We start from the raw sequence: 27,119 nt of genomic DNA on the forward strand, positions 1-27,119 counted from the left end.
TAAAATATACAATCTGGATCAACAGGCAACATCTGCCAGATCTGGCTTGAGGGAGCTGGTAGCTACAGGGTCTAGTGGGTAGGGTTGGAGGTACAGGTCAAGGACCACAGAAAGGACCTGGAAACCCTGCTCAGTCGCTCCAAAGTTGGCTCGCCAGTATTGTTTATATCTAGGAAAGGAAAATTCAGCTAGCTATGGAGCACTTGCTTATTTACACGCTGTCTTCTGGTGTGGTCTCCTTGATCAAGGCGGACAAATTGCTTTAGAGTGCAACTCCTATGAAATAGCTGCTGTGTGCTTGTTTCACGAAAGGTGGATGAACTCTAAGCACAGAGGAGGGTAACAGTTCAACTGCTGCCAGTTTTGGTGGGCAGGGTCGCTGCAGATTCTGTTTCACACTACACAGCAGTTTTTGATCCCTGAAGTCTATGGCTTCCCCTGTTTCATCAGAGCAGCAAGGCAGGAACCACTACGACTCAAAAAGCAACCTGACTTGGTGCAGACTTAGACAGGGTCTTGCTCTTTGAGGAAAATGGGATGATTCTCTGAGTGTACTGAGAGCGACTAATCTGCAACTGTCCCCTTCTTTGTTCCCCTTCCACCCTCAGTAATGTTCTCTTGCCTTAGGGCAAGAATACACGTATACACACACATTTTATGTGGGTCCATACACACACGTAGTCAACAGCCCCAGGCTGGTATTGCACAGCAAACGAACTGACAACCACTATGCCAGGCTGTTGTACCAGCCAGAGACTTGTACCTGTTTAACACACAAGTCTGCACAGCATTTTTCAGTAGGCAGAGTGTTTTAATCTAATTCCAGAACTCCACACAAGAAATCTCATTTTCTCTTGCTTTCTCTTGCAATCTCTTGCCTTAGGGCAAGAAAGTTGGTCATCTGGAGTGATAATTGGTGAAGATATGGACTTACTTTGACTTCAGACTTGAAATTAAAATCTGAATTTTCCTATTTGTGTAATAATTTTCTTTTGCTCTTTTTTTATGATACCATTGTTTAATTATGTTCATTAAAAGTCTGAACTGACCCTATTTTCCTTAAGTTCTGCCTGTCCCCCCTTTACTGCTACAGGAAATTAAAAATTTAAAAGGAGGCTGGCCAGCAAAATAAACTCTGATGTCCATGTGTGGTGCTTGGTCAGTAGCGTTGCCTAAGGGCCAACAAAGATTGAGAAACAGATTTGACGGTTTTAGATCATTAAAACACTCAGAAAATGAGATTTCTTGTGTGGAGTTCTGGAATTAGATTAAAACACTCTGCCTACTGAAAAATGCTGTGCAGACTTGTGTGTTAAACAGGTACAAGTCTCTGGCTGGTACAACAGCCTGGCATAGTGGTTGTCAGTTCGTTTGCTGTGCAATACCAGCCTGGGGCTGTTGACTACGTGTGTGTATGGACCCACATAAAATGTGTGTGTATATGTGTATGCACAGAAGCCCATGCTCATATCCCCCCTACTAGGTAAGAGAAAACACCTATTCTGAAGATACCATCATTTCTGTGATAAATAAAAGTACGATCCTGTAAAACACATATTTTCCTACACATATTTGCGATTAGTGAAGGCTGGTGTTTTGCTGTTCTTGTCCATATATCACATTTTCTATTTAATATTTAATTTCCTTTTCCAGGGATGGATATTTTAACAAGTATGTTGTATTTCTGTAACTTGGCACTTGTCTTTTTTGCAGGATGATTACAGGGTCTGCATGGATTTTAATATTATTCAGAAAGATTCTGTGCCCGTTTGTCCTGTCGACGCGTCAGGCCGCTTCACAGCAGAAGTGACTGATTTTACTGGACAGTATGTGAAGGTTAGTGGTCGTGGAGAAAGTAAATTACTACTCTATTCAAGGTAAATTTTATATATGGCAGAAGTTCTTTTCTTGACCTAAATGGCTTTGTCTTCAATGTGTCTTTTGGTAGCTGGAAAAAGAAAAGTGTGTTTTAACATTTGCAACAATGTTGCAATTTTTTTATTACAATGTCTGAAAAATAAAGAGACTTTGAAACGTAAGTAATACTGTGTATCTAATAATGGAAGGGAAGAGGAGCAGCTCCTCTTTGCGTCTCCTGCAGAAAGGCTTGTTTTAGGTTGTTTTTCTTACAAGCACTTTTGCCTTGTTTCTTATGGAAATGTTATGCAAGCTGCCTCTAAGCAAGTGTGCAGAGGCCTCCTTACCTCTGGATGACTCCTGAATTCACAGATGTCGTCCTTAAGGTTATACCAGCCTGTTAGTGCAACACGACTTGTTAGAGGAGAGAAATCCAGTCATTTTCCCCGCTTGTGGGATGTGTTGCAATGTGAATTCACTTGCCAATACAGGCAAGAGAATCCATGTGAAAGGAACCCACGGGAACTCCAGATGGCTAAAGACACAAATCTATAGAAAGGAGTGCCTCTTTAATTCCATGTGCTAAGAAAACAAATTGGTAAGGCTCTTGGAAAATATTCTTAAAATGCTGAATTTTTCACTTATGAAGTTGGCTGTAACATAAATCTTTGTGTATTGTTTTTCCTTTCTTAATGTCATGTTGACACTTGATTGCTCAGTAGATTGTCTTTGATTATTAATATTTAACTTTCACTTCCAGCTTAGAATGTAAATCCTGTTTAGTTAGTAAAGTATTATAAAAGATTTTTCAACGAATGTAACTGTAGCCAAATTAGAGAAATGAGTTGTAATGAAGGCTAAATATTAGGTAAGAAGCACTATGTGGCTTCCTGCCACAGAATCAGAAGGCTCAATAAAAGATTTAAGATATTAAATAATATGAGTTCTGGCTTGTATTAGTCTGACAGAAAATTTGAATTTGTATACAGTTTGTGTGTATGTGGAAACAGACTTGAAGGCAGAAAGAGACTGATGCTGTATACCAGGATTTGGAGAGCAAATAACTTTCCAAATTTAGTGTTTTACAGTGCCTCTGCAGTAAATGCATAAACTATATAGAAGCTTTTGGGATTTTTTTGGTGCATGTAAATACTGGGTTATTTGTAGCGATTTTCTTAATTTGGGTTTTGAAGACAAATCCTGTAGTAGCTTACTGAAGTAGTGAAGTTTGTATTCCAAGGAATTTTTTTTGTTCTATCTTTTTAGGATGCAGATAAGAACATTATTAAATTACTGAAAGAGAAAGGCAGACTGATTCACAGCAGCAGTTTTAAGCACAGCTATCCCTTCTGCTGGAGGTAAGGAGAAAAGTGCATATGGCTTTAAGGTCAAGGGTTCTAACTGAGTAGTTCTTCAGGTTTGTCTCATTTTTCCCCTCCCTTGACCTACTTAATTTTTTTAACAAGACTAGAAGTAATCAAGAATATTGAATTATGAGAGCTCCAATTTTGATTTAGTAATCAAGTAAATTTTTTTTTGCCATTAATCCAGTTAATTTAAATGTCGTGTGGAAAATATTTTTCTATTATGATTTTACAGGTATATTTTTGTAGCTTGAACTTCTTACTCTTCTGTTGCGTATAGTACTGCTAACTACCTTTTGAAGATGACCTTAATAAATCTAAAAAAGCTTATTCTCTAAACAGCTAAGTATTGAGTGGTGGAAAAGGATATTTTGGGACCCTTTGAATTGTATCCAAATAAATATATTGCAGAATGTCTTTAAATGTTTGTGTTCAAACTTTCCATGTTTTGGATAAAACGGCTCTGTTATAGCTGTTATCATAGTTACTTCTTTTTAACCTGGTAAAATTACTTCTTTATTTGGAGTCTGGTAGAGCTGAGTTGCTTATAATGTGGAAATGTCTGTATTGTTGATTAAAATAAAAGTTAGCATTTTTCCACTGCAGTGGGTAGTAAGTGTAATACATAAATATGTTTTTTCCGCTCAGCCATTCCTGAACGGACTTCACAAACAATGGTTATGTCTCTGATCAGAAATAGCAGTTGACAGGTTTATAGTATCTGTGGAAACTTCTTAGAAATGTTTGTTTTTGTCAACTAGAAATTGAAGATTAGTTCTGGAATGTCGGGTAGATGGTTCAGCACAGTGGCCTGTCACAAATCTTCCCTGTCAGAGTGGGAATTCTGCAGAGGTTGCACGTGCATGGCTCCGTGGCCCTTCACTATAGGAAACAAACGTAAGAAGATTCGGTTGTGAGAAGTACAGGCTGGACAAATTTAATCTAGAAATGAAGCATATTTTTATTAGTGTCCTGTCTGGTTTTAAAGGTATACAATTGCTATTGCAATTCTATTGTCAAAATTGAGAAATGCTCACATAAATAAATAAATGTGTACATATATGTTGTTGAACAATGTCAAACTGAAAAAAAAGACACTTCAATAATCTTTTAGTAGGAATATTGTATTAAACTGGTTTATTACAGGTAAAGACAAACTTATGAAATTAGATATTTTTTTAATCTGAGATCAGTTGAACCTTTAAAGTCGCATCTGATGCATACAGCACCAGTAGTGAAATAACTGTGATAAAAGCTTTTCTCTATCTCTAGCTTTAGTGCTTCTAGATGAAGTGTTGTAAGAGTGTGCGTTTATCTTTGATCTACAGCAAGAACACCCTTTACTTGCTCTTGAATAGCATGACTGATTTGTTTCTAGGAGCTACCTAGAGGAGGAAGGGGAATTACTCTTCAAGTGTTTTGTCCTTGATGAGTTGGGACAGTTTTGGAAAAACGGCAGCCCAAAACCAAGTGATGCTTATGTGCTTCTTATGGAGCAATTCTATGTACAGTCATGGCCTTCTGGGACAAACCAGTAACGTAGAACTGCTGATTCTGTAGAACATCGTTAATCCTGCCACTCTGTTGACATTTTTGTTGATTGATGATAAGTTGCAGGCAGCACCTAGCACGAATTATCTGGTGGGAAGAACAGAATAATGGATTCTACTTGAAAAGCTCATTTTGCTGCCATCAGAAATCAAACCATAATTGGAATATGCTAAAAGTAGAAGAGTAGTTCTTAACTTCGAACATAGTTATAAGTTATTTTGATTAATGTAAGAAAACTTTGAAATCAGACTCTTCTACTTAATGTGCTACTGTCCATGCTTTTCCCTGAAACCAGGCAGTTGTTGAATCCTCAGTATGTTGAAATATTTCCCCTCTTTTTTACATACTGTCAGATGAGGCTTCTTCTCTACATTTTCTTGTTACTGTGATTCAACTAAACTTTAAAATCTGAGAGAGGAAAACAGTTAACAACTTGGTAAGTACACAGCAAATAGTTTTCAGTTAGAATTCCCCTTCATTGGAATTGCTGAAGACAGAGATCGTTGGTCAAAACCACTCTGTGCACATGAGATCTTGAGATTCTGTATGGTCTAGGTAGCAATTTAACAACTCCGAAAGACAGCGGAGGTGACTAGCATGACAGCTGGAGTCCACTGCAGCTACTGCCCGCCATTCTATCAGGAAGCAATATTGGGAAGCTCTGCCATTGACAGATACAGAGCTTTGTCTTTTCAAGCCGGTGAAAGCAAAGCCAAGAAGCATCTTTCATAGCATGTGGTCAGTTGACTATCATTTGTTTCCTAAATTATGAGAAAATGGAAAAGGAATAAGATCACAATAATTTGTTTTAAGCAGCTGTGCAGTCCAAAACAGGTATGAGAAAATTATTGGGAGTGTGTAGTGTCCACAGAGAATGGTCTTTCCATCTTCATCTTTTCAGGTATAAAGATTGTATTTCAGAGAATGCTAATTTTGTGGCACTGCTAAGGAACAGGCAATTTGCTCAGGAGCTTTGATTCCTCTAATACGATTCTAAAGGACGTATTTATCAGAGGAACAAAATATTGTTCAATTGAGACAGAGGAATTTTGAGGCAGGAATTTTGTGAGCATCAGTCTCTGATTTAGGTCTGTGTGGGTGGCTTTTCCCTTGTCTTGTTGTATTGAGGGAAAAACCAACCCAGTAATGGGTGTTTTTCATTTGATTCTACAGCAAAGAATTGAATCTGGTTTTCCTTAACCCTCTCGCCAGTCATGAGGGGCAGAAACACGTAAGATGTTACTAGTTGGACAGATTTTTCAGTACCTTGTTCTGTTTTATCTCCTGCCGAGACACTACTTGGCAGTACAGCTAGAAGAAAGAAAATATTCAGGGCAACTGTGCCATCTCCCGTTTCTTACCACCTTCATGTAGGGGGGAACAGTGCTCTGTGGGTGCTTTGGAATGGGAATGGTTATCAGGTATTGTAAAGTTAGTGTTAGGTTGAAAGCCTGGGAAATGATCATGACTTCACCTGCTTGTCTCTTTTTCATTGATGCTTTGTGTCTGAAGCTACTTCTGCACTAAAGCTTGTCTTCCATCACCCCCATCTGTCAGCTGCGTAGGCCTGGTAGAGGTTGGGTACTGGTTTATTGTCCCAGCGTTCTTCCTGCAATACGTTTAGGCGATGTGAGAATCTGTTATTATCAAGCTTTATTCTTCTTGTTTCCAGTAACTCAGGATTTTATATATGATGGCAATTCATCATCCTTCAGGACATCTGAAATAAGATGCTTAGTGAAACTAAGATACTTCTGGAGTACCCTGTAACTTGCAGAATGCTTTATTTTTTTACTGCCATCTTGCTGCTGTGTGATGAGTTAACTGAACTATGCCCTTTTTTAGGTGTTAGGACTTAAATTTGAGAAGCGGAACTTCCTAGCTTAGTGCATTTGCATTTAATAACTAAAACACTACTACATTATTATTGCTTTGAGCTCTTGCCATTTCCTGTAAGGTTATAGACACTTTAAATTTTAAAGGATACAGATTGAAATGTATAGATCATAGTTAAAAGGAAATATCTTCTGAAATACAGTATTAAGAGAAGTGATATGGTTTTCTTATTAGTGGGCTTTGTGCAAAGTAAGTGCAGTTTTCCAGGTTTGAACAACCTTTGCTGTGGATTTTCTTTGTTGGTCAGGCAGGTGTAGTTTTAGGAAGTGCTTCCACAGTAGCAATTTTAATTTGCATCATAATAACCAGTAGGTTGTGCATTCGTACAAGGCCTTGCTATGGATATAAATAAAATGAATTAAACTTTTAAGATGGGTCGTTTACAGTAATGCCTGCATGTAGGAGATAATGGTAGTTTCTCAGGGTCTTAGCTTGCCAACTGCTGTTGAGCAAGTATATTTCCAAGTTCTGAGGCAAAGTGACTTACACAAAGTAGTATTTTAAGAAACATTTTGTGGAGTGGATTGATATTAAGGGAGAATAAGCTGCTTGTCCCAGTGTTGTTGAAGCTGCTCTGTACCCATGGAGAGATTCCTTCCCTGAGGGCTCAATCTTCTTTTTCAAGTTGGAGTAATAGGATGGATGTGAAGGATTAGAAATGTCTGAACTCTCCTATAATGACTTTACCCACTCTTTGATTACCAGATCCTTTAGAAGGATGCATGCCATTCGAACAACCTCTCGAGACCTTAAGCAGTTGTGTTATGGAACTGGCAAATAAGAGACTGGGTTGAGACACAATGCAGTCAGATGCTTAGAGATACTAATTTGACTAGGTAATTTGGAGAATTTATCAGTCTGTACACTCTACCTTGTAGTGTTGTTGTTTCTAAGCAATCCCAAGCTCTCAATCTCCTTCCATCCCATATGGGTTTTGTAGGACTTTCATTGAATGTTCAAGTAAGGAATGTATTAAGATGTCTTTAACTTCTTACTTTTGCATGTTTATTTGGATCTCTCTTTCCTTCTCCTCCTAGAATGTGACATGTACATAGTTAACCCTGGGTGCTGTTACTTCATCTTTGTGATTTGTTTTTATTCTATTAAATGCAGATAATAAAGACAAAGCATAATGTTTTCTGGCTTTTCAGGTTGATATACACATGAAAAATGATACAGAATGAGCTCATGTCGAAGACTTAAATATGACTCATTTTAATAGTTAATGAAGTTCATATCATTGTACTATGTAGGAACATAAATTTCAAATTCAAGCATTGTTTGAATGTTCTCATGATTTCTCTTGCTATTGAAGTTCCTTAAATTACTGGGTTTGATGGCTTTTACAATTTTTTTTTAGGATTTGATTTTAAAATTGTAGCTCACACAAGTGTAACAGTTTGTGTAATTTAAAAAACAAAACAAAACTCAACCTTTGTAACTGTGATAATATTTCAGGAAAATTGAATTCAGTTTGTGGCAAGGGGACTGTTGTGCACAAAAATACATTTTAAAGAGTATTTTATAAATAACGTAGCACTGAAAACGTTTTTGTTTGTTTTACTCCCTTCCCCGTCACCTTCCCTCTACAGGTCAGATACTCCATTGATATACAAAGCTGTGCCAAGCTGGTTTGTAAGAGTGGAGCACATGGTGGAGAAGCTACTGGAGAATAATGCCCAATGCTACTGGTAATGTCTTCTGCATATATATATATTTTTTTTTTTCTTTGCCTGAGGTTGTGTGTGTGCCAGAACCCCCTATTTCACTGTTAGCATGCTAATTTAACTTCATACTTCCATTCTGTCTTTCTGAGCCAGTGTTACTGGAATGAGACTGGTAACCAGTTTTAAATAGTGTTTTATCTCAGGTTTCACAAATGTGCCTCAAACTGGTAGAGCAATGGGATAGTCTTCCTGGTATAAACAGATACAACTCGCTTAATTGCGTATCAGCCCAGTGCCCGAACATGTTTGTGCACTGTTCCGTTCTTGTGTCGAGGCGGCATTCTTTGCTTGTGTAAAATCCCCATGAGAAATATATTCTAGGGTAAGTAACGTTGAATATGTACTAATAATTTACAGTGAAATACTTTACAGGATCATTAAAAATGTCCTCAAATCATGTTATACAGTCCTAAGAAATTTAGGATGAGAGAAACTGCAAAGGAAAATGAACCTGCAGAAGCATGGAAGCATGCAGTTAAGCCTGCCAAAAGGGTCCACTAGAGAGAAGAATTTAGGCAGCTAAATTCTGGGTATTTATTATTCCAAATCAAACATTGTTAGATATTTTTTTTTTCCTTTTTGTCTATTTATTGCAGATGAGGTTGATACTTTTTCATAGGTGCATTTGAAGGTGGAAAAAAAAACTCAACAAAACCACAACTCCCTTGCCCAAACCCACCTTCCCCTCAAAACACCTACAAAAAACCCTAACCCAACTGCCCTAGCTTGTGTAAGAGTTGTAAGAAATCTCAGTTTCAGAGGTTTAAATCAAAATTTTCTACTAATGGCAAAAATTAGGTCTTTATATGTATATAGGGAATATGAAAAATACTTATGTGAAATTTACAGATAAGTTTTAAGGTAATTTAAATACACTATTTAATTAGCAGTAAGAGGGAACGATTGGCGATGGTAGGCATTTTGAGTCAACCATGGGTTTATGGTGTGTTAGTAACAAAAGGGCCCCATCTTCTCCACCTCCATAACCTATATTTTTGTTTCCCCTCCTCTCATAACTAACTTGTGCCTGGGAAGTTGAGACCAGGTGGGGAAGATGCAGAGGTTACAGCCTCGCTCAGTTGTGCTGTGTGCCATTTCAGTTGTCGTTCAGTCTTTTCGTAGGAGGACCATAGGAGAGTTGGGATTCCACCACTGTGTGCTTCTGCTCAGCAACTGAAACGGTCTCAGAGAAGGTGATTCAGCTTTCAGGGAACAATTACAGCAATTGAATTCGCCATGAGCACCTTTTGTGTAACGAGTGACGTGGTACAAGCACAGTGAATACTGAAATACGTGGGAAGAGTTAGTGATCCATGATACAGACTGACCTAAAATGCTGCAGTGTTGGCTTGCTAATAAGCACATGCCCAGTCTGGATATGTAAGAAGATTTTATAGATTAGTAAGTTTGCTTTCTGTTTTCCATAACAGAACATACTGTGATCCTTCTTTCGGGGAAAAATAATCTGGAGAGGGGGTGAAAGTGTTTGTTCTTAGCTTTAATTAGCTTTCTCAAGATGCTTTCACTGTTTTGGTGACTGACAGTAGACCTGCCTACTTAATTTTCACATGAACATAAGAAAAATGTAAAGATCCTGTTAAGGAAGTGTTTGAATGGTGGAGATAGTTTTGCTTTTCGAGAAGCAAAGCTTCAAGAAGAAACTGCTAAGTGACCTTCACTCATCCAGCAGACATTAGTGGGAATTAGTGAACACTTTGAACGCCGGTGTTCAAGGCTGGGTTGGATAAGGCTTTGAGCCGCCTTATCTAGTGGAAGGTGTCATGGCACCAACCCCACGGCAGGGTATTTGGATCTAGATGGTCTTTAAGGCCTCTTCCAACCCAAACTGCTCTATGACTGTAAGATTTTGAGATTCTTTTTGTAGAGAATATGGCTATGAGTAGAGATGTATTATCACTAAATGATTAATGAAATAACATTAATACATATTTCCAGTATGTGATTTTATAATTACTAGTTTGAGTCCTTGATGCCTTTAGTTACAAAAAGATACCTTGTGAAATTTAGCTTTTTAGAAGCAAAAGACATTACTTTTAAGGTTTTCTTCTCTGTTCTCTACTGATGTCAGCTTTCGCTGGGGTATAACTTCTTAAGCTGATGTTGAGAATGCTATGTGCTTTCAATATTCATTTATTTAAGTTTTTGGAACTCCATCCTTCCCCAAACCTATTTTTTTGCGTTTGACAGGACTTGATCTCTGAAAGTGTCACAGGAATAATACTTAGCTTTTTAAAAAATTATTTTTGGACTCTCTAGGGCTTCAGCATGTCCTGAAAATGAGAAAATTGGGGATAAATGCTTTTCAGACTATATTAACCTTTGCAAAATGAGTTTGACTGCATTGCTTTTTTTTTATTCCTATAAATGACTGATAGGTATATTGTCCCTTAAGAATAGCTGCACTCCTTTTTGTTGAAATAGATTTAACATAGTTGGACAAACTTTGGAACCTGATTGCATTTCTAATTAGGTTTTTAATTAATTAGCCTACTGATTAAAGCCATAGCTATTCAAAATTTATTAAAGTCAGCAACTGCGTCTTCATTTTTCAAAATGAACTTAACCATAGCATTCAAGAATGATTACATGAGTAATGTTCCAGCATGTTTATAAAATCAGAAATGAAAAAAAAATCTCTTCTTTCTCCCAACCTTATTCTGATCCGGGTGGGAAGTAACTTGAGCCGGATGTTGCTGAACATGCAGAGTTGGAGCAGTATTTAAGAGTCTATGTTTCAGTTTTTAAGCCAAGAGCCTTTACTGAATGTTCTCTTTACCACACAACTGGTAGAAGAGATTATTTTAAAAAAATTAAATTAAATAGAAAAAAAAAAGGGAGGTACCTCATATTCAGACAACCTACTACTGTGATACTTGAGATCTAGGGGTGAATTCAGCTGCTGCACCATTCAGGGCTGTCAGACCTCGGTTTCCTGTTATGCTGTTATGGAGAGCTAGATGCAGCACCGCAGCTGAGTCCCGGGTGTAAGTGATCTGGATTTCAGCCTTAATCGTTTGTTGTAACTATCATCTTGTAGAATGATTTCTTGAAAGACCATTTCCTACGTAACCGCAGACGAGCACCTAAACCACGACACCTTTGATTTCGTTGTATAATATAGGACTGATTCCTGTCATCACAGACTTCAAAGTTGATATAAATTACAAATTTATAAGATATTCTAAAGGGTTAGTGCAATTTATACTTCTGTTTCTAAACCGTTGGAGCTCACACTTCTGACAGTGTATGTAATGTTTTTGTACTTGCAGGCTGATAAAAAAAGGTTCTGTAGACTGTGTAGTTTGTATTTAGATAAGAGCTTTGAACTCTTTAATTTTTTTAAAAAACCTCCCTCACTTAAAGTTCTACTTCAGTAACTTCTGAAAGATTTACTTCTAACTGTTGGCAAGTTTCTAGTGTTAGACTACTGCACAGTTCTGCCATTGTTTATGTAAGATGTACAGCACTTGTAGTGGAAAAATGAGCATCAGTGGAAGGAAAGCAGTGACAGAAGACAGCAAGGGACTTCAAAGAAGCCAGACCTTTTGTTCTTGCATCTTCTTGGCTTTGAAAAATTCAAGCGTTGTAATAAAGAGCTTGATGGATAGGTACTTAGTTGAAGGTATCCTTTTTTTGCCTTTAAGATCTTAACAGTTTAAATGATGAATGAAAATATCACAAAGAGCAGATCCGATGGGCCTTTTTGCCGAAGTTAGTTTCCTGGTTTACCAAGTATGAGTTTTGCACGTGTTTGCTGCTGTTCCTGCGTGAGCGCTCTAAACCCAAAGTGTTTTCATGTGCGTCAGTCAAACACATGAATCTTTTGATCAGTTTCTGATCTTGGTCTTTCTAATCTTCGACCAGCCGCTGCCTTTGCTGAATAGCAAACTGTCTCCCACCTTTTCAAAGGCGTGATTTAATCACAAATTATGCCTATCTTGTCCCGTAAACCCGAAGGCTGGTAGGATGTGCAGAAGATGGGCTGTAGAGCCCATGTGCAATAGAATGCTAACGCTTGTTCTACTCAACTTGTAATTCTTGTGCAGATGAGAAATCTGAGTCTGTAGCAGGGACAACAGAATTTTAAGTCATAACAGGATTGTAGCATAATGGAGAAAATCAGTTTGAGTGCCTTGTTTTCCTCCTTTTTTTATTAAAATAGGATATTTTCTTTCCTGGTTTGTTAGCATTAATAAATGCATTTTATCTGAACAGTTTTAAATGCATCTTGTGTGTGTGAATTCCATTTTTTCCTTCTTTAATATGATTATGCAATTGTAACTCTTGTTTTTGAATAATCGGTCACGCTTTTCTTTCTCAGGAAACACGAATACAAAGTAGGTCTTCTCTCTAGTAGTGATATGACGTGTATAGCAACGTGCAGTCACTAGATGGCAGCATTTCCCGAGGAAAAAATCAAATCAATGTCATTGCCTGTTGTAGGAGGTGAAAAAAGAAATTGCTGCAGGGTTAGCCTGGTGTTTGTCTAATTTAGAGCAGCATAAGTCAGAAGTTTTTATTACTGGCTGTTATCAGACATAGTTGAGGAATAAAAGTGAATTTTGAGGCTTGTTCCAGTTGATTTTTGATGGCTTGTGTTCTCCCGTGTCCTGATTTTACTGTTTCCTCTCAAAGCCTCGTGAGCAGAGTTTGCCAGTTATGTCAGGAATACGGCAGGTACCTTTTCAGTCTCAGCGAATGGTCATCAAAAGGTTGTTGTTTGGTTCAAGTAACAGCTTACTAAATAAAGACTCCAAATGTTAGTTACAGTGCTGTGTTCTTGGGCAGCTGGTGAATCTAGCTGCATGTGCAGTAGGCTGAATGTCTGCCACAGCTATAGGAATGCAGACGTACTTGTATACATCAGCTGAAGTGAATCCTAAGTGGTAATGCCGTATAAAAGCACTTTGGAACTAGAAATGTTAGAATATTCCAAAGGAAACTATGCAGAAAGAAGAAAAGAGAAAGCTTCATCTCTCGCTGGCTTCAGGATGCAGGGATTTTTGCCCTCATTGATAAAATTTAAGAATTTTAATAGCAATTAGCATGGTGTCTGGGTTATACAAGTAAGTTATACCAGGATTTTTTTTAATATGAGTGTGTCATGAAATTGGAGGCTACGGCTCCACTTAATCTCGCCGTGTCAAGCAGCTGCGCGCTGCTGACGGCAGGGTTATGATGCAGTCTGCAGCAGCATTGCAGTCTCACGCTAAAGTGTTTGTTGCTATGGGAACCGGGATAAAAGAGTGAAGAAAAACATTGCGATATCAGAATGATTGAAAGCACGATTCATTTAGCAAACGTAAGCTGCATATAAGCAGAAAATTCTCTTGCACCGGTGGAGGCAACCTGAACTTGTGTGGGGTATGTGGTTGTGCTCCATCCCAATAAGCTTTCATGAGTTGAGGAGGAGAAAGAGTTTGCTGCAGTGGAAATTCTGCATGCTTGGCAAATAGCTGACCTTTCCTCCCTCTTCCCCTTTCCTCCTTCCCACCTCCCCCAATGTTTAATTAGGTCCACGATATAGATTGGCGCTAATTAAAGTGTCAGAAGGGCATGAATAGTTGCTTATTTTATCTCCTTGAATTAAAAACCATTAAAAATCAATTTGAGGGTATGTTGAAGGAGGCTTGTTATTAGAGTAAATTAACATAATGGAATTTAAGACTTTGTCTTCTGAGGGTTGATTAATATTTAAAAAGAAAAGCAAATTCTACACCTAAAACAAAAAAAAACAGCTGTTACGCTATGAATTTAAATAAAACCATACATTTTTAGTTAAATGCCATAGGATTACTACTTAATCAGCTTTGTGTTTGCTGTTACAACTCAGCTATGTTCTGGAAGAATAGCTTTCTCCATCCCAGACATGTAAGTGATTCCTGATTTCAGATGTTGCTTAAAAAATTACCAGCTCACCAAATGAAAGGATAGATCTGGGACCATCCTCTCAGAACCAAAGATATCAAATGCTGAGGGCTAATCTGGTATTAGATTTCCTAATTCATGCTATTTAAGATAATGTTTTGTTTATCAGCTTTATAATCTAACTCTTAAGGGACTATTTTTCAAATAATTCATAAGCTAAGAGCTTCCTTCAGTTAGTAATTACGAAATAAATCTTATCCAATACATACAGTTGCTGTGGTTTTTCAAAGAATGTAATGAATAACATTAGCTAATGAGGGCAATGGTGAAAAGTGAGAGAGGATTAGTGTATCTTTATGTCATGTCTTAAACAGCTTTTAATGGTAAATTGGTGATAAAACATCTGAGGCTTCTGCTGTGGCAATATTTGACAGCTGTTTGTTTCAGCAGTGATATTTGTGATAACAGAAAAGAGGGACAGTACTGCTTTGAGTTCTATATCCTGTGACTAGGGCAAGGTGAGCCAACTCACGGAGTCATGCAGAGCACATCTGAGCTTTGGAATTGAAAAATAAGTGAAATTCGGTATTTGCAGTTGTGTTATGAGCATGGGAGAGAGACTTCAAAATACATGTACAGAAAAGGAATAGATGTCTCAATCCTTTTAATAAATTGCCTTCTGGATTATATAATAATTCAGTGGTGGGGTTTTTTTTTACATCCTGCATATTTCTCTTCTGGAGACAAGAGTCAGAAAACAAACTAATTGATGCTGTTCCTCAGGTATTAATTGGTGATGAGGAGTTACTGGATCAGCAGCCAATGGTAACTTACTGTTAGTGCACCTACTCATGTTCTAGGATTGAAGATGGTCCCTAAATTATTTTTCAAATCCATGCCCACTTTTGTTGTGACTTGGATGCTGGGTAGTACATAGACTTTGAAGGCAAAGAAAATGGTTTCTGTTGTGATAAGCTAATAATTTTCGTTAAAGGATTGGATTTGGTTTGCTCTTCCTGGGGTCTTTTTTGCTTGTCAAATTGAGTTTTTATTTTAGACATCGAGGAAATAAGTAGCTACCAAGAAAGGATGTGGGAGTTCACTGTGCAGAGGACTTAGCAATGCATGAATTTAGCAAAACCCCAAATCTGCTTCAAAAATAGAAACAGTAAAAAAATCACATAAAAATTTGGAGCAGATGAATAATTTTCATCATCTCTAACTTGTTAAGATAATGTTTTGATGTTGGGAGAGCAAGATAGAAATTAGCATTCAAACAGATTGAAACTGCTGTACTTTCATTGAAAATCTTTCTAATTTATGATTTGACAAATCAGTATTTATTCCTTTGTGTTGTGGACTTCAGTTCCCTGAACTCTTCAACTGCTGAAATGTCTGCATCCTGAAGTTTTAGTGCACTGTCCTGGATACCAAGAAAGTAGAAATAGCTACTATCCCACGCTATTCTGCATGCATGAATCAAGAGCTTGAAGACCTGCAGAGACAGCAGTCTCCCTAACCTTGCTAAATGCTTGAGAAAGAAGTATGAAATCCTATCTGAGTTGTTTTGCAGAGAAATTTGAAGGACAAAACCAACACAAACCGTAGGCCAGTTGGAAAATAAAAAAACCTGAATGTTTCTAACAGTTCCACAGTTCCAACTTCGTGGAACTATTTGATGCCAGAGCTTGACCTTTTCTGAGATCTGGATTTGTTCAGTGCCTTCAGCAGTGGGTTCCTCTAAAGGGGCTGTAGCGCTGTGGCTTGCTTGTCATACCCAACTGCAAATTCAGTGGTCACCAGCATGAAACTGAAATTTGTGCTTCCAAGCTGAAGGGGATTTGTGATAGATCCCTGATTAAACATGAAAAGCATGCGTATCAGCGTATGGGAAAGGGCTTTTTTGATATACCTTTGTGTTGTAAAACAATATTTGAGTGGCCTTGCTTTTGTTTTTGTGTGTGTGGTTTTTTTTTTTCCAATTCTTTTTAAAGCTTCTAAATATCCATGCTGTGAGGACAGTTTTCATGTGTAGAGGTCAGTGTTTGGCAAATTGTGCAGCCAGTAACTTTCAGGGGACTGTCAGCTTTTGGGTTTAGGCAAGCGGTGCTTCACGTAGCCCAAAATTACCTGAAAGCTAAAGACCAGCGTCAGTAGTGATTCATGATTTTATCGTGGTCTTATCAAAGTCACAATTCAGTTTGCAATATACTTGGGAGTACAGATGGAAAAATTAACTGGGAATTATGAGGAAGACTGTGGGCTGATAGATTAAACACAATAGAGTGTAGTCTCGGGTTGAGGTCAAGTTTCTTCAGTTACTGCACAGAAGAAAAGGGAGCAGAATTCAACAGAGGACAGCATTCCTCAGGCTGCCTTCGCTCTCTTTAGTTGCATAAAGTCTTCTTGCAAATTTAAGAAACCATTGCTTTGTGTAGATGGAAGAGTAAAAAATGCTTTCTTAACTAGTAATATCCTGCCAGAGGTGTATAGTATCTTTATTAAAATTTAACAAGAGAAGTATACCAAGCAAATATCTAAGAGAAGAGGATTAAAAAGAAGTGGAAAAATCCTTCTAGAAACACTAACCTGGAGCTGTTGTAACATGATGATTGGGTATTAGTAACAACACTGTTGAGAATACTCTGTTCTGTCTTCCCAGCCTAGTGAAATATTTCAATACAAAGTACCTCTCATATTTTTTTTTTTCCCTCTCTTTATTTTTTTTATCCTTTATGATATGTAGGCAACAGGTAAGTCAGAAGTGTCAGGCTGAGAAGTCTGCGGCTAAATCTAGTGAGACTAAATAAAAGAAACAGGCTCCAGTCTTGAAGAACCGTGTGACTGGCAAGGGTGTTCTCTGGTGCAGATACCTCCTCTAGCTTGTTCTCAGTTGAAGGCTGAATCTGTTGTTCTGTATCTGGTAGCATCTTTGGGCAGCAACGGTGTGGTGGTGGGAACCAATTGGTTTAAGTAACGCTTTCTTTGAGTGATGGGCTCAAAATGTGTTTGAGATACAGGTTCTTTTTATTTTATTTGATGGCTGTTAGTGTTATTTCTATATTGCACCTCTGAAGAGCCATAAATCAGTGTTGCAAATGTGGTCCGTAGTAGATGAAGTGGTTTGTGTTTTATGTTCCACTAAAAACTGGCAGCAGGGTCAGACAATTTTACCAGAAGAGGTAAATTATATGCTTTCATAGCTCAGAGAGAGAGAGAGAAAGAGATCACACCACATACATTTTTGTGGTTAATGTCCACTTTGGGGATAAAATTAATCTTTCATGCATGTTTTGAGTCGGCGGAGTCGGAACTCTTAGCATTTTAATGTCATTGGGGAATTGTTTCAGCCTCTAGCTATGTTAAATAGAACTAATAATTTCAGCTAATCAGTGTCTAACAACTTCTAAAAAATGGAAACTAGTTTAGGAGTGATGTAAAGAGAAGTTTTCCACATTAGTGGAATGTTAGGCAAATGCTAATGATCTTAGTACAATTTCCACTTGTGTTTTGAGACAGGGTCTCTTAAGGTCACCACAAAAAGTTAACAGTAATGAGTCCTGCTCTAAAACAGATTGCGAAAGCCTGTATAGGTTTCTAAATTTCAAAGTGGGGATATGGATGTCGTGTGAAAATTAGTCACTGAGTTAGTTTAAAATTTGTTTTATATTAACATTTTTGTTTAAGAAACGTTACAGAAGATAACTTTGCAGCTGAAAGTAAATCTAGAAATAACTAGTGAAGCTGTGGAGCTTTGGGCTGATATTTAGTGAGTCTTTTAACGGTAGTTTTTATCCACCTGAGACAACATTGGCTTCGAGAAGCCTTCAGATCTCCACATGGCATGGTCATGGGCAAAACTTTTAAAAGACAATAGCTTTCACTTTCATCAGTGGGTTTTTGAGAGATGCTCACACTTATTTCATAAATCTCCTGCTGCTGGGACAAGACCTACCGTAGTGTTTCATGTGAATCCATTCTTTTAATTTTTCCTTTAAAGGATTCTTTTGTCTTTGTTACTCTTAGGGCTGATCTGCGATTAAAAAAATCATTCTTCTCGGAGGGGAAAAAAAAAAATGTTAGAGGACCAAGACCTTCAAAAAGAAAAAGTAGAAGAGACCGTATGTTTTCTGTAGTTTGGCTGCTCTTCCTTTAGAAGCTCTGTGTTTCTAAATCCAGGTCAAACTTTGGGAAGGGCCCTTCTAGTTACACTGGAAAAACAAGCCCAGAAAAACTTGCCATGGTTGGATCAATAACCCAATTCTAGAGTTACTTGCATTATTGTTAGCTGTTCATTCACAGCTTCTGTTCTTCTTTGACACGTGTTTTAAGGTTATTCTTCCTGTGAGTTTGATTTGACATGGATCTTTTAAAATGCACCTCTAGGCATGAAGGGAGTGTATCGTTGAGCTTGAAACCTATTGCTTTTCTTCATCTGCTGTATAATCATTGTATAAATAGATAAGTATTAGCTTACGTCATAAGAGGAAACAACTGGTTCCTAATCAAACCATCAGGCTGTTTAGTGTATCCAGGAAACTTGGTAGGTGTCAGGTTCTGATGTTAACTTGTGAGCTCTGAGGCACTTTTGTGTGATGAAGATTTGTCTTCAACATCCCTCAGAGCCCATTAGCGCTCAAAATGAGTTTTTAGCAAGCATTGGTATGGTTTTGTGTTTGGGATGGGGTGTTTTGGTTTTTAATCGGAGAATTAAAAGGAGAGATGATAGAGTGAAAGCACTTCTTTTTGTAGGATATATCAACCTGAGATTTCGTTATTCTCAAAGTCTAAAAGTGATGTGCAAACACTTGGATGCCCATGCATAATACAGGGTGCCTTTTGATACTATTATTCCAGGCTTTTGAAACTTTGTAATTTCATTCAGCACCAAAATCAGTAACTGGTATTTTTTTCTAAGTAGGAGAAAGCAGTGGTGTTGTTATTTATCCTCCAGTGTTGGACTGTCCTGAGGGTTTTTGGCCATTGTTTCTTTCTTAATGAATGTATTGTATGTTGCACGTATTTGTTACTGAGTTATTTTGGAGTAAAATAAACATGGTATTTTTAATTTCTATGGCTTACCCGAAGATCAAAGAAAGGCAGAAGAAATGGTGTTACGTCTTTGGCAGTGAGTCTATAGGCCTTGCAGTAGGCAGTGCTGTAATAGAATTGGGCTCCAATTCATGCAATATGCTGAAATTAACCTGTTTTGTGGATGAAATAAAATATAACTGTTCTTGCTATGTTTCTTTCAAGTGGAAGTAGTGATAAAAGAATACTTGTCTTATTTTTGGCACAGGGTTCCAGATTTTGTGAGGGAGAAGCGTTTTGGGAACTGGCTTAAGGACGCACGAGATTGGGCTATATCTAGGAACCGGTACTGGGGAACACCCATCCCGTTGTGGGTCAGTGATGATTTTGAAGAGGTGAGTAAGGAAAAAAACAAGTTTCCAGCTGACAGAAAAGTCTGTTTGTGTTGTTTGCTTATTTTGACAGACTTATATCTTTAGCTGCTGCAGTCGTAACTTCTATTGATATGTCTTAACAGTATATGTGTATCTATAATAAGTGATAGATATATGCATTTGTGTGCCCATACACGTTTTCTTTTGCTTGAAAATTGCAAGCAATTTTTCTTGTTTTTTATGTTAGAATTAATCTTATGTTTCCTGGAAGAATTTGAAGTGATGGTACATCTAATAGAAATAACAAATGCAGAGAGAAAACAGCAAGGAAGAGACTGTCTTACTCAGTCCTTTTAGTCTGTTTTTGAAATTCTGATGCTCGGTTACTTCAAGCCAAATGCATTGCTGAAGGTTTAAAAGCAAGTCCGTCAGAGCAGAACAGGGAAAATAGATATATATATTTAGTGCTACAAATATGAGTGTGACAGACAGTAAAAGTGTGAGTCTTGTGGAATGATGAAAATGTATAATGGGGATGCTAGAAATGAGTTTTTGAAGTTGGAAGGTACCCTGCAATTGGTAGCAAAAAGCTAATTGCACAAGTGAACTTCACACAGTTTCGATGACAGCTGTTTTACAAGTGTCAAAAACCCCAAGTTTTACGACTGTTTCTGAAGATAATTTTTTTCTGTGTGGGTTAGTTCAATTAGACACATCTGGTAAGTCCTTCCTTGTGCTGGAAGTGAGAAATGCTAATCAGTGTCAGGATGTCCATGGAAGGTGAATACTGATGGCAGCTTCCAAAGCCTTTGTTTTTATCTCCCTGAATTTGAAAAAAATTTAATTTTCATTTTAGATGTGGAAGACTTCAAATAGGAAAATGTATGCCAGAAAAGTATTTTGTTGTCTTAAACTGCACTATTGCGTAGATGTGCGCCATAAAGCATATTTTATATCCTCTTTGTTGGAAATCTTATTGATAGGCAGGGAGATAGTGGGAGAGGGAGGGAGTTACTCCTTGCAATTATGACTTAAGTATCTAAGAAAGTCTTGACACTTGAATTCTACTTACGCTGTAAGCGTGTTTGTAAATTACTGGCAAACCAAGTGCTTCGGTCTCTCATATAATTTTTAACATTTTTGCAAAATTTTAAGGTATAAACTGTTAGTCTTCAAACTAGAATTGAAGTTCCTTGTTTGGTATAGCAGTTTTTTTAGATAGAGAAAAGGCTTTCAGTTTTGTGCTAAAGTATTTCAAGACTTCCTTCTACAGCTGAAAAAGATTGCGTAAAGGTTACATTACTCCCACTCCTTGCCTCTAATAATATTTCATTTTCTGTCCAGTCTCCCAATATCTGTATTCCTGTGTGTACAGATTTTTTGCTTTTTTAGGTTTGTGTGGTTTTTTATTTTTAAAAACAATATGATGTGTAGCTTGGAAGATTGACCTTTCCTTTGAAATTAGCTGCGAATATTCTGTCGGCCTTGGTGTTCTGAATAGTGATAGAAATACCGACAGGTCCATTACTTTTATCCGTGGGTGTTATACATTTCTGTTTACTCTGGAGTCTTTGTGTCATGCTTCAGTAGTCGAGTGTGGCTTCTGGACCATGCTAAACTTCAAGTTAGGGTTTTTTTAATATCCACTCTCTTTTTATACATGCACAATATAGCTTTAAAAATAAATACCATTGGAACTGATGTGGAACTGAAGGCCTAAGTGACATCTGCTCTTGTATAGAAATAATATTCACTCAAAATTTTCTGACTTCAGTTTTACTGCAGCCCAGTGCCATGTGAGATTGCAGAGCTTCCTCTTCGTGTCTTGTTCTCAAAGAACACTGTCGCATGCAATTATGCTGTGCATATTAAATCCTGGAGAAGTAATAACAGTTCCTTGTTTAATATACAATAAGGTGAATTAATTGGTATTAAAGTGAATTTTATTACAAATCAATATCTGGTTTCCCACAGTTTTATTTTAGCTTTTAGTTTAGTTTTATTTTAGCATAATTATCAGGTAGAGACGCATAATGGAAGTTAAATTTTGAAGCTTGTGTTTATTACCACATTTCTGCAGACAGTTTATCATTTTAAGCTCTCAAATCTCAGTGATTTCCTCAGTGGAGGAGCACATCTCATTTGGATTAGATAAGAAAAATCTTTTGTATAGCATCCAAGTTGATGAAGTGGACATAGGTTAGTTTTGTGGAACGTGTATGCAAATTATGTATTAACTGTTCAGTGTTGTTAGAGAAATTCTCTGTTTTGTTGCTTGTCACTCATGTAAACTGTTAGCCCTCCACTGGTTTTGGTGCCTCCGGTTTTGCGTAACAGATTTGGATTGAGAGGACTCTGGCTGTGCTCTCCTGAAGGGTGAGGGATCTTCCTCAGTCTGTTTCCAGTCTGCTTTGAGGCTGCATTAAGAATGCCACTTTTGGCTGACCTTAGCAGTCATTTCTTCTACTAATTACTGTTCAGAAGATGCTTTCTAAAGATCTCAGAATGTCTTGCTGATACACTGATACACTGCATGGACTTCTTTCTTTCTATGAACACTCCTCTTTCTTTTATTACAGGTACTTAGCAGAGCTGAAATGACAAAGCAATAAAAGCAAATGTTTTTACTTAGCAGGGACTGCAGAAATATGCCACAGGAACATTGAGGTCCACGAATGCTGCTGGATGGCATATTCTTCCTGTTTACATGGATAATCCTGGATATAATGCTAACGTTCATTTTGTCAGAAGTATTTGACCTTGACTTGGCTCCGGGGTGACCTTATAGCGGTCTTCCAGTACCTCAAGGGGGCCTACAAGAAAGATGGGGAGAGGCTGTTCAGGAGGGCCAGTTATGATAGGACAAGGGGTAATGGTTTTAAAATAGAGGGAGGTAGATTCAGGTTGGATATTAGGAAAAAATTTTTTACTATGAGAGTTGTAGAACACTGGAACAGGTTACCCAGAGAGGTGGTGGATGCTCCATCCCTGGAGACGTTCAAGGCCCGGTTGGACGAGGCCCTGAGCAACCTGATCTAGTTGGAGATATCCCTGTTCCTTGCAGGGGGGTTGGACTAGATGACCTTTGAAGGTCCCTTCCAGCCCTAACGATTCTATGATTCTATGACTTCTGATTTCTCGTTTTATCTCAGTGATGCTGAATCAGGGCTGAACAGCTCCCAGTCCCAGCCTGTATATTTCAATCTTTGCTGTCCGCTGTTAGATGTTGATATATCTGGTTTTGTAGTTGATGTGGCTGAAAAATAAAATGGAGGAGGAACAAGTGACTGGTAGGGAAAGGGGCCAGGCTACTAAACTAGACATTGCTGTTGAAGAAATGCATCCGAAGCCATAGCTTTGATTTGAGAGCATAAACCAGTTTGTTTCTTGCAGAAATGAGTGGGTGTGGCCTAATGAGGGCTGGGATTTGATTAGCATCTACTTGCTGTATTGTTTTCTTGCCTTCAGGTATCTAATGAACCACCCTTGGGACAGAGTAGTCGCATCCTTTTGGCTTGGACAGAGGCAGTCTTATTCAGTATGGTGATATCTGCGTTCCTCTGGTGGTTGTTGGATTTTCCATGTGGACTTGGGGTTATTTCTTCTATGAATATGTTCTGCTGGGTGCAGTTCTGCAGATGCATCCAATATTCAGAGTCTTACTTGAATGTTGAAACGCTTGGTTCAAAAAGCAACAGCTTTTAAACCCAGCTGTTTTTAACCCAGAGCATAGTGTGAAAATATGTTCAAATATTAAAGTTAGCAAAGATGAGGTAATCAGTGTATCCAAGGGTAATTTTTACCCATGCTGCTATTAAAACCTTTGCTTCCGCCAGCAGTGCTGAGCTAAGCACCTGCTGCCTGCTCTCTTGAGCTTGTACGATTGCTTATGGGGCCACGTGGTGAATGAAGAACAAATTTGGGTTAAAAATAGTTTGTTGATAAAGGTGTGTTTTTCACTGGGATCAATCCCCCAGTGTGGTTTGCCCTGCAAACTGCCGACTCTTGTACTTGACTATCGTAATCATGGCAATGCCTCACTTCCTATGGAAAACCAAGGCAAATAGATAAGGAATGAAAAAATTACGTTTCAAAAGTACTTCAACAATAAAAGGTGGTGATTAGTAATGCAGATCAGCAGTTGAATCAGACTAAGAAAATCTTAGCTTAAAAACCAGATCAGACTGAGTTTCTGTCTTCTCTGTAATTCATGACAGCTTTTTGGAATTAAATACACCAAAACCTTTTGGTTAGTCACAATTTCTGTGTGTGTATATATGCATATATTTAAGACTAGCTATAGGAATCGCGCAGTGCTCTGACTTGCTGTATCCTAACAACAAGTTAGAAAGTTATCTTATGTGAAAAATGCCTAGCCTACTTACAGCTTCATGTTTTATACATTTAACTCCTTCCCTGTCAGATCTGTTAAAAAACCATTTTTTTTCTGTGGCAATTTTAAATTGGACTGATAGCATGTGAGACTGGATGACCAAAATGCAGATCTGTACTGCAGCATGTGGCTCGTGAATCCTGCCAGAGCAGAGGGGGCCACAGGGCTCTGGGAGGATAAAACTTGATTAAAATGTAAAGCAAAGAAAACTTTACTCTTCTCCTTGCCTCCTACATACAGTTGTTCAGAATCATTTATTTCAACGTTTCATGATGTCGATGCAAGTCTGTTGGCAAAACTTTTTGCTTTTTTTCTTAAATAGTGTGTTGATGCAATAAATCCAAGAAAAGTCTGTACCTTTCTTAACAACCACTTTGTTAGCTATGACACTTCTTCATTTAAAATAAGATGCTATTAATATTAAGTTTATTGTATTTGGGGTAGAAAACTTATACTCAGTTATGAGCAATTCAGCTGAGTACCTTAGCTTCAGAAGAGGAACCTGGGATCTGAAACCCCTATCTGTATAAAAGTCAGGATCATTGAATTTTCAGAGGTGATTGTGTTGTGGGTTGTTTGGAAAAAAGACCAAACAAACAACAAATCCTCATCTTTTTTGGTATCTGACAAACATGCTTGTTCTTTGAAGTCTCCTGTTATTCTGACATGAATCGTATTAAATCAGCACAGTGGTCTCAGACATCATTTGCAGCTTTGTTAGACTGAAGAAGAGGACCTTGTACAAAATTTTTGTTGGCTTTTCAGCTTTATCAGCTACACTAGGAGATACTGACTGACCTACAAGTCTCCTGTCTAATGTTAAAAAAAAATCGCTACCATGTGCAAATAACTGACTAAATTTTCTGGTTGTCTCTTACAGGTAGTTTGTATTGGTTCAATGGCAGAACTGGAAGAGCTGTCTGGAGTGAAAGTCACTGATCTCCATCGAGAAAGGTCAGTCACAGACACTGTTAACTAGTTATTGAAAATAGTTGAGCAGACATAAAAGAAGATTGTGTTTTTTGGCCCAAACTCTGGGAGACAGATTTAGGGAAGATAGAAAAGTAGCAAGAGGACTTATGATTAACATGTGTGAATTTTCCTTTCTTCTGTCTTGGACACTGTTGATACAAAAAAAACCCAACCTCTACAATAGCTTTCAGTTGGAAGAGTTGTCAAAGGAAATGCTGGCCTTTTTGAACAATCATGAAAATTAGAAACTAAACTCCTGTCATACCTAGTGTACAAGCACAATGTTAACTTTTTTTGCTAATTCTTGTTTTTATTTAGAATTTGTCATTCTTTTTCTTTCCCGTAGTGTTGATCACCTAACTATCCCTTCACGCTGTGGCAAGGGCTTACTGCACCGGGTCCCTGAAGTTTTTGATTGCTGGTTTGAGAGTGGAAGCATGCCTTACGCGCAAGTCCATTATCCGTTTGAAAACAGAAAAGAACTTGAAGATGCTTTCCCTGCTGACTTCATCGCTGAAGGCATTGACCAAACCCGAGGATGGTAATTTTCTGACGCTTAACTATGTGATATTATTGCCCTGTGACTAACACTATTACATCTGAATGATCCTTTAACGTTGTGTAGATAAGTGCATGATTTCTTTTTTTTTTTTTCAGTAAAATGCAAGGTATTCTAAAACTTGGTGACAAAAATGTTGCAGAAAGACAACATATTAGCAAGCACCCTTCCTAGTTCTTGTGGTAAACATCATAGGTAATAGGGCAGATCTTTGACCTGGTCAGGAAGAGTCTCAGCAGCTGAATTTTCATAGAACTCGAGATATCTACCAGAAACAGAACAGCAATTGAGTCAACTGAAATGCAAGTCAATGTTTTGAGGATTTCAAGCCAATGTATAGGCTAGTAATTTTTACCCTCTAGATTAAATTAGAATTTTGGGTTTATATGAGTGGAGGAAAAAAACAAATTTAAGTCAAACCTTATGTTGTTAAGATCTTGTCATTTACAAATATCAAGTTTTCTAACTGTAAACTTCATCTGCTTTTTTGATTCTTCTCTGGACAAATGCTTTTCAGTCATTGATGAAAATTTTTCTCTACTCTCAGATTTTTCACTGGCGTGTTCTCATACATGAGTGCATAGATATAGTTTTAGTTTTGTTGTTTTTTTAAGTGTTTATTCTATTTTTGAAGTTTGAGATTGGCTGTGAAAACTGACAGATTTTTGAGATGAATTTTTCTGTTTTCTAGATTAGTACATTTGGCTATGTACAAGTAGAACTCTTCCATCCAATAACTTGAGTTATTAGTGTTAAATAATAGTGTTCTGGAACATAGTTGGCACCTCCCTTTGCCCACTCCTCTTCTCCCCGAACAAACCAACCAATCATCCCAAACAAAGCAGTAGGCGGTGAGTGTTTGCGTGGTTGTGAAGTTGATCACAAGGTTTATACACCCTCTCAAAGCCAGGAGGCTTGTGCAGGAAATGTTTGAGTCGTGACGCTAAATACCAAGAGGGTTCATGGATATAGCAAAAGGTGTCTTCACTTTGCAACCCTTTCCCTGTGATGCAAAAAATTATCTAGGTCCTCGAAATGGAAGTTGCATTTGCATGTTTGGCAGTGAGGGAGGGACTGCTTAAATCTCTCTTAGTGACACATGGACTCCTCATGGCATGCTGAATACTTTTTCAGAATATAGGTGCACCTTACCTGGGTGGTGTTATGCATACTGTTTGTAATGGGTCCTCAAAGCAGTAAACTTAGTTACGACTTTTTTTTTTAAATAAAAGTGATAAAATATTCTGATTCCCGTCTGAGTCTGCCCTTTTACATGTATAGTGATTTGTTTCTTTTTTTTTTTTTCCCCAAAAGTAGTCCATGTTAGGCTATCTGTTTGTATTGGTCTTTAATTTTGTGCTCTCCACAGTTGTGTATCACAGCTTGTTAGTCGTGGTGCTTTTCAGTGTTTGTACGCGAGACTAAGTACCGTTGAGTAGTCCATCCTTTGAGGTCCCTTCCAATCCCTAACATTCAGTGATTCTGTGAGTAGCGTGAATCCCAGCA

The 27,119-nt window shown here is 37.8% G+C and overlaps 1 protein-coding gene across 1 annotated transcript in view; it reads left to right on the plus strand.

Annotated features, from left to right (window-relative positions):
• The window catches only part of IARS1 (isoleucyl-tRNA synthetase 1), a 111,334-nt gene that overhangs the window by 35,405 nt on the left and 48,810 nt on the right, over positions 1–27,119 (plus strand). The window contains exons 14-19 of the mRNA XM_086618779.1: positions 1,714–1,836; positions 3,124–3,215; positions 8,261–8,359; positions 19,584–19,710; positions 24,963–25,036; positions 25,401–25,595. Of these exons, the coding sequence (XP_086474905.1) occupies positions 1,714–1,836; positions 3,124–3,215; positions 8,261–8,359; positions 19,584–19,710; positions 24,963–25,036; positions 25,401–25,595 (710 nt within the window). The remainder of the gene's footprint in view (positions 1–1,713; positions 1,837–3,123; positions 3,216–8,260; positions 8,360–19,583; positions 19,711–24,962; positions 25,037–25,400; positions 25,596–27,119) is intronic.

The sequence above is a fragment of the Tauraco erythrolophus genome, chromosome 12, assembly GCF_009769465.1.
Source record: "Tauraco erythrolophus isolate bTauEry1 chromosome 12, bTauEry1.pri, whole genome shotgun sequence".
NCBI lineage: Eukaryota > Metazoa > Chordata > Aves > Musophagiformes > Musophagidae > Tauraco > Tauraco erythrolophus.